The 11,690-nt window shown below is 46.6% G+C and overlaps 1 protein-coding gene across 1 annotated transcript; it reads right to left on the bottom strand.

Moving 5' to 3' along the window:
* Window positions 1-2,638: 2,638 nt before the first annotated feature.
* Window positions 2,639-9,666, bottom strand: LOC139833153 (uncharacterized). The gene is made up of 3 exons (XM_071823334.1): window positions 9,516-9,666; window positions 3,308-3,559; window positions 2,639-3,229 (listed from the first exon to the last, which is right to left on the bottom strand). The coding sequence occupies exons 1-3, from the start codon at window positions 9,664-9,666 to the stop codon at window positions 2,784-2,786; spliced, it is 849 nt and encodes a 282-aa protein (XP_071679435.1). The 3' UTR covers window positions 2,639-2,783.
* Between the last annotated feature and the right edge of the window lie 2,024 nt (window positions 9,667-11,690).

Here is an 11,690-nt window from a genome sequence, read left to right as displayed (position 1 = left end):
CAAAGCTTTCACGGTGGTCAAGGGAGAATTGTATAAGCGAAGTATTTCAGGCGTCTTGCAAAGGTGCGTCACACCAGAAGAAGGAAGAATAATTCTGAAGGATGTACACGAGGGAATATGTGGCCACCACGCAAGTAGTCGAGCTATCGCAGCCAAAGTTTTTCGGGCAGGATTCTACTGGTTGACAGCAATCGAGGACGCCAAGGACATAGTAAGAACTTGCGACGCGTGTCAAAGGTTTGCCGCAAAACCTCACTCTCCAGCAGCAGAGCTAGCACCAATACCATTGTCATGGCCCTTTGCTCAATGGGGACTTGATATGGTGGGCAAGTTGCACAAATCCTGGCCAGGAGGAAAGGAGTATATGCTGGTAGCTGTCGATAAGTTTACAAAGTGGATAGAAGCGAAGCCGATAAATTCACCAGACGGAGCATCCGCAGTAAAATTCGTAAAAGGCCTCGTCTTCAGATTTGGAGTGCCCCACAGCATCGTCACAGACAACGGCAGTAACTTCACATCCCATGAATTCAAAGATTATTGCGAAGAGGTGGGTATTAAGCTGAACTTTGCGTCAGTCGCACATCCTCAAACCAATGGGCAAGTCGAGAAAGCCAATGGCATCATCTGCAATGGCATCAAGAAACGTTTGTTAGGACCACTGGAAAAAGCTCGACATACCTGGCCAGAAGAACTACCAAGCGTGTTGTGGAGCATCCGAACAACACCAAACACAGCAACGCAGGAAACTCCGTTTTTTCTGGTTCATGGAGCAGAAGCAGTACTACCAATCGAGATAGAGCACAACTCTCCACGTGTCGCTGAATATGATGAAGAAACATCGAGAAGAGCGCTAGAGGACGACGTCGACGCACTTGATGAAGCTCGAGATGAAGTATTATCTCGGGTAACCAAATATCAACAGGACTTGAAGAATTACCACAGTCGACGTTTGCGGCCAAGATCTTTTCAGGTGGGCGACTTAGTTCTTCGGCTCACGCAAAAAAGTCATGAAAAACTCGAGTCACCGTGGCTTGGCCCTTACATCATCACGGAAGTAATCGGAGGAGGAGCATACAGGATAAAGGACAAGAAGACAGGGGTGGAGGAGCCAAACCCCTGGAACGTGGCGCAACTTAGGCGGTTCTACGCCTAGAGTCGAAATATAGTCCTTGTAAAACTTCAATGTACTAAAACGCCCGCGAGTTTTCAGACGCACTCTTTTCCTTTTTCGGGGCACCAAGTGGGGCCGGAGAAGGTTTTTAATGAGGCGGGCTCGCGGTGCTGCAATATAATAAAGATAGTGACAATATAACTTTTCTTCTTTATCGACATGACCAAAGTCTTTGCTCCGACGAATTTCAATATAGTTCATCGACAAAAGAAAAACCTTGCCTTGGTATTCAAATACCTCGTGAGTCAATAAAAATACAAAATAGTACTCAATAAAAAGCTCGGGGGCTCATATTCGCCTTAAATATATAAATGCCATGGTTCAAAACCTCGCAAATATACAAATATAGTAAAGAGTCGCCGAAATACTCGGGGGCTAGACAAACAGAGAAATATAATGATTGCTTTACAATATAGTCATGGATTACAAAGAAGAAATATCTACAAGAAGAAAATAACTAGTCTTGATTCAGTATGTCATCAAGAGTAACTCTGTTTTCCTCAGGAGCAGCACCAAGAAAATCGGCATAATGGCCATCGGCAAAAAAGTCGGCATCCATCCGAAGCAGGTCCTCAATCATTTCTTCGGCTATGGGTGTAACCTTCGTGTTAATCCTGTCAACACCAACTCTCCGATGTTTTACCTTTTGGTGAACCTTCTCGACAACCTGGGTAAGGTCAAGCTTCGAGTGACAGATCTGGAGCATGATAAGAGCAAATCTGGCGCCAGCTACTAGTTGAGCTTTGACAAAATCATGGATACTGCGAGCATCCTTGAACCTTTCCATCAATTCAGGAAGAGTTTTTGGTTGGACGTTCCGAGGAAACATGGAGTTGTAAACCATGGACAAGGTCTTGGTACAGAAGTCAAGGAAATCGCGAGTTTGAGAGGTGCGATCTTGAAATCTGACAATTTGGCGGGTCCTATCCGGGGTAGCCCAAAACAAAGAACCATGGTCCAGGGAAAGATTAACAAGGAGGTTTGTCCTAGCACTTACTCTCTCTTCCTCGGCAGCAGCATCAGTAAAGGCACCTATCAAAACAAAGAAGTGGAAACCTTTAAGAGACAATAGCATGAAGATGAAAGATATCAGAGGATGAAACAGGCATACCCGACATATCTGCACTGGCTTCATTCATTAATTCGAGCATGAAATTTTCTCTAGTAGTCGCCTTTTCAGCCTCGGAAGCAGCAATTTCCTTAGCAGCCACGGCCTCGCGAGCTTGCTGGAGAGCAACTTTTTCGGCTTCAGATGACTTGCGAGATTGTTCCATCATCACAAGTGTTTGCTTCTTCGCATACTGAAGCTGCTGTCGAAGTTCGTCCAGTTCTTGCGACAAGGTATCGTCGACAGGTGCAGTATCAGCAAAAGCTCTCCTCGCGCGAGAAGAAGAAGGCGACACATTGGAAGGAGCGGAAGTTGGAGTATAGTTATCAAATATCAACTGAAATATAAACAGGATAAAATCAAACGACAAGCAAAGATAGAGTTTTTCATTAATCTCTTGGAATAATTACAAGGGCATTACAGTGGAGCTAAGGAAATACGTGTCGCCAAACGACTACTTTGGCGACAAAAGCAAAAGAAACAAAGAAAAACAGAGGCATGCAACTAGACCTCCGGCCTTGACGAGCTAGGAGTCGACGCTGGCTTAATCCCGAGATAGGCCAAGATCTTCTTCGTGTTGGGCTTGGCTGCCTTGATCAGCGACTTCCACCTTGATTGTTCTATTTGCTCGGTGTCGCCAACTTTCATCCAGTCGATAGTCTGTCGACTGTCAGCAACCAAGGCGACAGTGTTTTCAACGGCAACCTTCATATTCTCTTGGCGCATCTTCAGTCCAAGGTCTTCCGGTGTATTGAACATCTTGGCAAGGTTGAGGAAAGTCGCAGGCTCCTCCTTCTTCGGGAAGAAGTAGGGGAACAATGCCGACAATACTGCGTTAGCGTTCGATACACCTTCACGAATCTCGGACCCATGAAGCTCCAGATAGGAAAGTGCGTCAAGGACCGGATCATCGACAGGATTCGTCAGATCAAAATCCTGGTTTGTTTGGACTGTCAAGGAAACAAAGTATTAGTGAAAAGACAAGAAATAAAGATTCTCATAAAAATAGAAGGGAGCAGTAAAATTACCGAAAGTGCGGCGACTCTGAGTCTTCAGGCGCTTGAGGATTCCTTCTTCACGAGAAGCTTGCGCAGCTTTGTGCTCATCTAAAGCAGCTGTAGCATCCTTAAGCTTTTTCTGCAGTTCCTCGACACCAGCAGCTTTCGCCTTGGCTTCATCAGCTTCGGCCTTGGCTTTGCTAGCAGCGAGGTCCGCTTTCTTGCGAGCCGCCTCACTTTGCTCAAGTTTTCGAGAAAGTGCGTCGGCGCGTTCGTTAGCCTCTGCAAGTTTCTCTGTCGAGATATGAAAAAAGAGAGAAGAAAGATCAAAAATCGCGACAAGCAACAGGAGTAAAAAATCAAGGAAAAACAGCAAAGTACAAAAGTCGTTACCTTCGGCTCTATTAGCATATTCACGGTACCCAATAAATTGGGAACCGATGCGGAGAAGATCCTTGATCATAGGCTGTTCAATGTGAACACAGAAAGAAAAACATCGGCATGAAAAAGAGAAAAGGTGTGAAAAAACAAAATAAGGAAAATATAGATGTCGACAAGCTTACATCATCTAGGAGCAGAGTCGACGAACTGCCCAACTGAGGGGCAGGTTCAATAATCTTTTCAACCCTTGTCCTTTTTGGTGAAGGAGCAAGGGGGCTTGATGGCGGAGTAGTGGTGACGACGTTTTGTTGAGGAGGCGAGGTTTCTTCACCTTCAACTAGCGTGTCTGAGGCAAGTACAGTACGTGACGTGCTTGTCCGAGGAGCCACGTCAGTAGTTGGAACTTCTTCCTCGTCATCACTATTAATCAAAAAATCGGCAGCATAAAAAGCAAGACAAGATAAATATTTCGAGTACAAAAATAGAGAGAAATAAAGACGACTTACGAGCTGACGAGGGATTCAACATAAGGATCGTAAGCTGCCTTCGGATGAGAAGGAACAACTTCTTCAGCCTTAGAGGTGCCAGAATCTTCAACATCAGTCCTTTTCCTTTTGTTCTTTGGAGAAACAGCAGGAGGAAGGGATTGCGTCGATTCACTGGCTTCAGACTCAACTTCTTTTTCATGAGAAGCCGCAGATTTGTGAGAACCCGCGACTTCACTTTCACGAATAGAAGAACCTTGAGTATCTTCGGCAACGATGGCCTGTTCTTCGACTTCTCCACCCTCCGGAAGAGGAGGAAGGGAAGTCATAGTAGGATGGTTCTGTAAAAAATAGTGACCAGAAGGAAAATTAAAAGAGATGACAATATAATGAGATGCAGAGAAAGTGCAAAACAAGGTAAAAACTCGGCAAGACAAAATACCTCGGGGAGTGGATTGGCGGCGCTGTACGGTTCCACGCGACAAGAGGAAGGAATTGGGTCTTTACCCAGGCGAGAAAGTCTTCGAATCAACTTCTCCAAGTCCTTGGTGGAAAGATCACCGGAGATTCTGTTGGCGTCATTTTTACCAGAATACGTCCAAAGGGGATTTTTGCGAGCCTGAAGAGGCTGCACTCTAATCCTAAGGAAATAAGCAGTGATTTGAACACCAGACAGCTCTTTGCCTCGAGTGTTTTGAAGCTGACGAATACGAGACATGAGCGCCTCTGTCGCCTTTTTCTCTTCCTCGGAAGCTTCGGCATCCCAGGAGCGGCGGCGCTGAATTTTGGCACTTCCGTCGAAAGGAACTATGTTGTGCTCAACGGAGTTGGCGCTTTCTTCGTGAATGTAGAGCCACTTTTTGCGCCATCCTTGGACAGAATCAGGAAATTTGACGTCGAAATAGTCGACATCAGTACGAACACAGATAACAACGCCACCTATGCTATAAGTGACGTTGTGGGAGCCATTGCGGCGGAGGCAGAAAATGCGTTTCCACAGAGCCCAATTGGGAGGGATTCCGAGGAAGCATTCGCAAAGTGTGATGAAAATAGAAATGTGAAGGATGGAATTGGGGGTCAATTGGTGCAATTGAATCCCATAAACAAAAAGAAGACCGCGGAGGAAATCGTGGATTGGGGTCGAGAGGCCGCGGATGAGATGATCAACAAAACTAACCCGATACTCCATTGGAGGCTTGGGGTAGCTTTCTTCGCTAGGAAAGCGGATGGCGTCCTCCTTCTTCATGAGGCCAAGCCTCTTCAGCATGTTGGTGTCTTGGTTGGAGATTTTGGATCTCTCCCACTCAAGATCCTCGGCGGCCATCTTGGATTCCGGAGTCTTTGTGGCGAGTCGACGCGCGCGCGGTGGCATCAACGGCAATGACAGAGCAATGTGTGTGAGTGCGGAAGATCAGAGAAAGATTGGGCGCAGGAGAAGTTTTGCGAAGAGGAACAGGTGAGCGGCGCAAGCGAGGGGATGAACGGAGGTTGAAGAAAGGTTTATATAAGAATCGGGTGAAGCAGTGTGCCGTTGGATGAAGAAATCGTGTGGTGAGAATAGATCTTCTAGATACAAGGGTAAAAAGGTATTTTTACTGAGATAGGCGTTACTGTACGTGCGCCAGAAAAAGCGGAGGACGTGTGTCCCCCACTTGCACGACGTGTCAACGTGGTAGAAGCAATGGACCCACAGGGCAGAAAAATCACGACTATTCGAGAATGATGAAGTAAATTTGATTAAGGGAAGTATGTCGACAAGAAAAATAAAAGAAGAGTGGCGACAGAAAGAATTATTCAATACTTCGGGAGCCTTTGATCAAATACAAGTTTTTGCCCAAATGCTCGGGGGCTACTTCGGAAAAAAGTAAATTTTCGAGTATGGCAATATAGAAATTGCGGGAGCCTACAACCAAGCACAAGTTCTTGGCTGTAGCCTCGGGGGCTACTCCCATCGGGAGCGCTGTTCGCGCACCCGAGAGATAAAAAAGAGAAGAAGAAAAACATCATATTGGGAAATAATGACAATATAGCGATAAGGTGGACTAAAATGTTGAGCCTACAACCAAGCACAAGTTCTTGGTTGTAGCCTCGGGGGCTACTCCCATCGGGAACGCTGTTCGCGTGCCCGATGAAATTAACAAAGGAAAAATAGAAAAGCAAGAGAGTATATTTCGAGTTATAATTAACTCTACATATACTCCCATCGGGAGAGCAATATAAGTCATATTTGACTCGATAAAATGTGCCATTCCAACAGCCGGAAAAGCACTCGACAATATATTCTCAGAACGCCGAAGTTGCGATCAATTTCTGAATGCCGCAAATTTGCGAAGGTAAGACCCCAGATCCGTTCTGCTGGGCGTGGCATCGCCAAAGACTGCGCTCTGCTACTTTTATCCGTATCAACAGATACGAAGAAAAATCCTAACGGACGCGTTAGGTACCCGATAAATTCGACTGGGACTCGACAGAATGGTAAGACCTTAAGCGGCACCTGTCGAAGTTTACACCAGTATCCCGAGATCATGTCCAGGGACGTGATTTTGAAGTAGGTTTTTGCGGATTGCCACTAGAGCAGTTAACTAGTACCTGATCCGTCAGATGAACTAGCCCCAACTACCATTATCCCTGTACAATATAGAATTTTATGTGAAGAAGTATAAAAAAGTTAAAACTTCCGAATAAAAATAAACAATAGAGATTTTCCCTGACTCTACGATTCAAGCAAAATCTCGGGGGCTACTGACATAGGCATCCCAAATGGGCCTGCCGAAGATGGTACCCGGGGTTTACTGGAGGCCCAATACCCGAAGAATAAGAAGATTCGGGAGCCCAAGATTTACTAAGGAAAGATAGAGTTGTAATAGGAAGTGTTGTTTGTAATCTGGCGGGATGAGTTAGAAACCGTCCCGGACTCTGTAAACTTGTATAGCACGAATCCCTCGGCTCCACCTCCTATATAAAGGGGGAGTCGAGGGACGAAGAATCAATCGAATCATTGTCTGCAAACCCTAGTTTTCATATTCGTCGAGTACTTTTCGGCTGAAACCTTCGAGATCTACTTACCCTCTACTTCCAACTAAACCCTAGCCTACAATCCATAGGCATTGACAAGTTGATACCTTGTCAACGACGTCGGTCCGCTACGCTTCCGGTGGCCTTGGGGCCATGGAGGTGTGGCGGACCACAACCTCTCGCTGGCGGGAGGGTATGTTTTTTTTGTTAGGTTGTTTTCCGTGTCTTTTCAGGATGGTGAGACGGCGACCACATTCCGAAGTCAGAATAAGGTCTCTCTTGTCCTATCCTCATTCTAGTGGTGCGTCTAGCATCGACGAAGGGCGTGTCGAGTCTTGTGTCCGGCGGATCTCCTGGGATCCAGTCGGTTTAGTGTTCGTTGGTATGGTTCCAGTTCAGTCTCTTCCGATCTACGATTGTTATCTTTAGCGACGGTTGCTGCTCCGGTGCGCTGGTTCTTTGGGGGCTTAGCGCGACGATTTTTCGTTTATCTACAACAACAACAAACTGTACTACTGTAAGCTTTGTTCGGCTCAAGTGATAGAGGGGCGAGGACAGTGGCGCGCCTTCGGTCCGCGTGAGTGTTTGTAGTCGTTACTAGGTGGTCCGAAGACCTACTTATATTTTTATTACCTTTGAGTCTATATGTACTGCTATTAATGATTATTAATTGATTGGGGGAATTTCACAAAAAAAAAGATTATCCTCCATGGCAACTTGCGGATACAAACGTTAAAAATAACTAAGTAGAACACATTTAGTTTGTTTAATTTGTTTGGCTAAGCAAGCAGGTGCATTATATGCACATACATGCTCTGATTGTTTATTGATTTGATTCTCATCATTCCTGATTCGGACACGTCACTAGCCTCGCGTCCATGGAGTAGAGCGCGCCGCTATTTGAATAACTAATAGCAGTTGTACCATGCACGTACGCAAGGCATGGATTGGTTCAGTTCGATCGATTAGTTCTTGGTAGGCCACGTCGCGAAAGGTATGCGCTCACCAAACTAGGGTCCGCATAGACCCCTGGGCTGAAGAAAGAAGACGGAAATCATCTTGTCGTTTTAGCGCGCAAGCTGTTCGTGAGCTATACTTGCTTGCGTTGCATTGGGTTGGTTCTCGCTATGCTCACGCCTTGTACGCCCCTACGGTCTCTTGGACGGCATTTTAGTGTTCGTCCAATCATGTTTATTCCAACATGATTGCAGGGGACCATCATCATAGCTTATCAGGATTTTGAGACGACATCCCCACGTTTCAAAAACACAAAACTAGATGTGAGAAAATGACCTAGCTCTAGTCGTGATGTCCAACCGGAACACTAAATTGGTCTCCCGTTGAGACGTTAAATGGCTCACTAGTGGCTCTTAGTTGTCGGATTTCTTCATGACTAGGGTTCTGGTGTTACCAATTTATGATTGAACAAATCCTTGGTCACCCTACTAGTTTTCGTTCTCCTCCCTATAGGCATCGTCGAGGCCCCTCCTCGGCACCCTTGCTCCGGTTTCTTGATGAAAGCCTAAAATTCACTTTAGATTTAGAGGTGGCGTCTTGGGCGCCCGTTTACTCCTTGGCAGACATCCCGTGTGAAATGGTATAGCGTGATATTGCGGTTGGTGGTGATGTGGTCCATGAGGCGGGGTCGCTGATGAGATTTTGAGTCGCGTGAGCATATTCGTTTCTTCTTTGTTATATTCCCTTCGCCTATTGTGTGTCCTTCTGTTCGTTGGCGGATCGGCGCTCCTGAGTCTGGGTGGGAGTTGATATGGGCAGCAGCACGACACAATAGTGAGTCCCGGGGTCATTTCTGTGGCAATCGGCCCTCTTTTCATTGTTTCCATATCTCCATGTCAGTTGCTTCATATCATCACAATCAGCAGTCGCGCATTCAATCTTACTCATTTTTCGTCTAGTCCTCCATGGCCATCAGTGGTGTAGTTATGGTTGTTTGGTCTCCCTTGTCGCTATCAAGGCCATCACCTTTCCTAGCTATTGAACGGGCCTCTCTTTCGACCGATGATGGAAGTTCCTTCGAGCCATGAAAACAGGGTAGGGTCCTCCTTCGACGATGGAAAAGGAGTGTGATACATCATTTCAGCTCCAACTTCTGCGCCGCGCTAGCCATGACCGTGGGAGTAGCCGCCTTACATCAAGCTGGACGGTGACGAGTAGGCACCGGCGCAAAACCCTAGGGTTTTGTTTTAGTTGTATTTGTGTCTTTTCCAATCTATATAAGTTATGTTTTTAATATATCAAATATTATTAAAAAATCATCTGGCCGCTGGGTTCACCCGACCGAAGGAGACGTCCCTCGCATTCTCGTTGAAGCTAGGAGAGCCTGGACCTCCACCTACGCCCTCCCGTGCATTTGTAGCAAGTTTGTATGCCGCCTGACGAGAAGAGCGCTGCCGCTTGCTGCCCCCATTCTCCGTCGCCGTCGAGGTTCCTGCATCGATGCCAGAGGCCAGCTCCTCCCCATCCGCACCCACGCTTTCTCGTCGCCATGTCCTGGAAAACGGCGCGGCCTCAGGCCTCCATCCGTGCGGCGGACGTCACTATAGGGGAGTGTGAGTTGGAAGGAAATTAAAAAGGTGGCGGGTTATTTTGCAAAATCGCCATTTCAACACTTTTCGGATCGAATGGAGTATTATAATTTGAGTCACAAATATTGCTGTTTTTGAAGTATAAAAATTAACTAAATTTAAAAATATTTGACTTTCAAAGAAAATTCGTGTATTCAAAGAAAAAAAATTGACTTTCAAAGAAAATATTTTTGAAGTATCAGCCGTGGCCGTCTGGATATCTCAGCCGGCGTAAACACGTGTCCCCCAGGTATCCGACTTGATACTGTATCGCGGCATCGCGCACACGGCAGCGAAATCCCGCTTTCCAACGGTTTTCACTCCAACTGCAGCAGCAACGCGGGGGATGATCTGGTCCACCACAATGCGACCTGGTCAGTCCATCAAACCTTAAACAATCCGTTGACACGAGGGCGCAATGAAGGCCAGATCCATTACCTGAATCTTGTGTGCATTCAAGATGCCTCTGACTTGTGCGGGTTGTTACCACATACTTTCGCAACGCGTATGACACCTGGGCGGTCTGGGAGTCTTGATCTCGATTCCATCCGTTTCCTGACAGAACTTGATTACACAACCACTCCAACTTAATCACTTTGGAATACACCAGAAATGAAAGAAAAAAAGACAGAAGGTACCGACACTGCAGAGAATTTGCACCAAAGAATTTGCGCCAAATTTGTCAACGCACTGATATTCAGATGCAGGTATAATAAATACTCCCATGAATGAATGAAGTGTTGAAATATTGGGCCCACATTTGGTGGCCCATACTAGATTTCAGATTTTCCCTATAAATCTCAAAGCCCACTTAGTGGCAGCCTTGTGAGTTTGAGCCCAAGTTGGTGGCAGCTCACTAGGGAGTGGCAAGAGGTGGGAAGTTTAGTCCCACATGGAAAGTTGGGAGGAAGTTAGACCACCTTATAAGGTGGGTTGTTCCACCACTAGTAAGTGAGTAAGAATAGGAGTGCTACACGCGCGCTCCTCCTCCTCCTCGCTCGTCACGACACGACACGACACGCGCCGCGCCGCGCCGCGCTCGTGGTGAGTGGATTGAGCCTCGAGCTGAGACTTTCCTTACTTTTTGCAGCTCAGGAAAACGAACAGAGTCCTAGACGGACGCGTCACAGTTAGTCGGTTCGGGTCGCTCCCGGTTAGGGTTTCCACCTCTTTCTACTTGCGCCGCCATCGTAGCCAACTCCATCCCGCGAGCCGACGTGCATCGGCGAACGGGAGAGCAGGTCTCCGGAACCGCTCGTCCTTGCGATCCTGTACGGGAGAGGGCGAATTAGGTTTTTGGGAAGCGCTCTGCGCGACTGCTCAAGCTCTTCATCACGGGTCGCCTTCCGTCCAAGTCGGGCGGTGCTGCCTACCGTTGTCTTCAACGCCATCTACTTCGACCCGTCGTCCCTGTCGTCAACAACGTTGTCATCAACAACGTTACTGCTGCGACATCATCTGCTACACCTCCACCGCCACCTCCACCAGATCGGTACGTGCGACATATCTCGATCTGTTTAGCGATGGATGTTGTACTGTTTGCTATGCTACTGTTCATGTTGATCACTACATCTAGTATGTTCGAGTTTCACATGTTAGTAGTTACTGTCGTCATGCTTAATTTTCTGGAATTAATCATGGAAATTGTGCCTAATTATCCAACAATCCAAAAACCTAATTGTAGGCAATTTCCTGAGTTAACAATGGCTGGTTTTTCCGATGCACTGAGGCCGGATAAGTTTACCGGTGTGCACTTTAAGAGGTGGCAGTATAAGGCCATGCTCTGGCTTACTCATCTGAAAGTGTTCGAAGTTACTGATGGTTTACCTGAAGGAACTATATCTGACCAAGATCAGAAAAAGTTCAAGGAAAACAATACTCTCTTCGTCGGATGCGTTCTGAGTATTCTTGCTGATCGTCTGTGTGATGTGTACATGCACATAACAG

This window comes from Lolium perenne, chromosome 1, assembly GCF_019359855.2.
Source record: "Lolium perenne isolate Kyuss_39 chromosome 1, Kyuss_2.0, whole genome shotgun sequence".
In the NCBI taxonomy this organism is placed as follows: domain Eukaryota; kingdom Viridiplantae; phylum Streptophyta; class Magnoliopsida; order Poales; family Poaceae; genus Lolium; species Lolium perenne.
This window is presented reverse-complemented; position numbering and strand designations above follow the sequence as displayed.

Excerpts from the sequence above, each read along its gene's own strand:
- LOC139833153 (XM_071823334.1), bottom strand. The coding sequence starts at position 9,666 with ATGGCGACGAGAAAGCGTGGGTGCGGATGGGGAGGAGCTGGCCTCTGG. Across the intron at positions 3,560-9,515 it reads CTACAAATGCACGGGAGGGC|AGGCTAACGAACGCGCCGAC; the intron begins GTAGGTGGAGGT and ends AGAAACTTGCAG. Across the intron at positions 3,230-3,307 it reads TCAGAGTCGCCGCACTTTCG|TCCAAACAAACCAGGATTTT; the intron begins GTAATTTTACTG and ends TTTCCTTGACAG.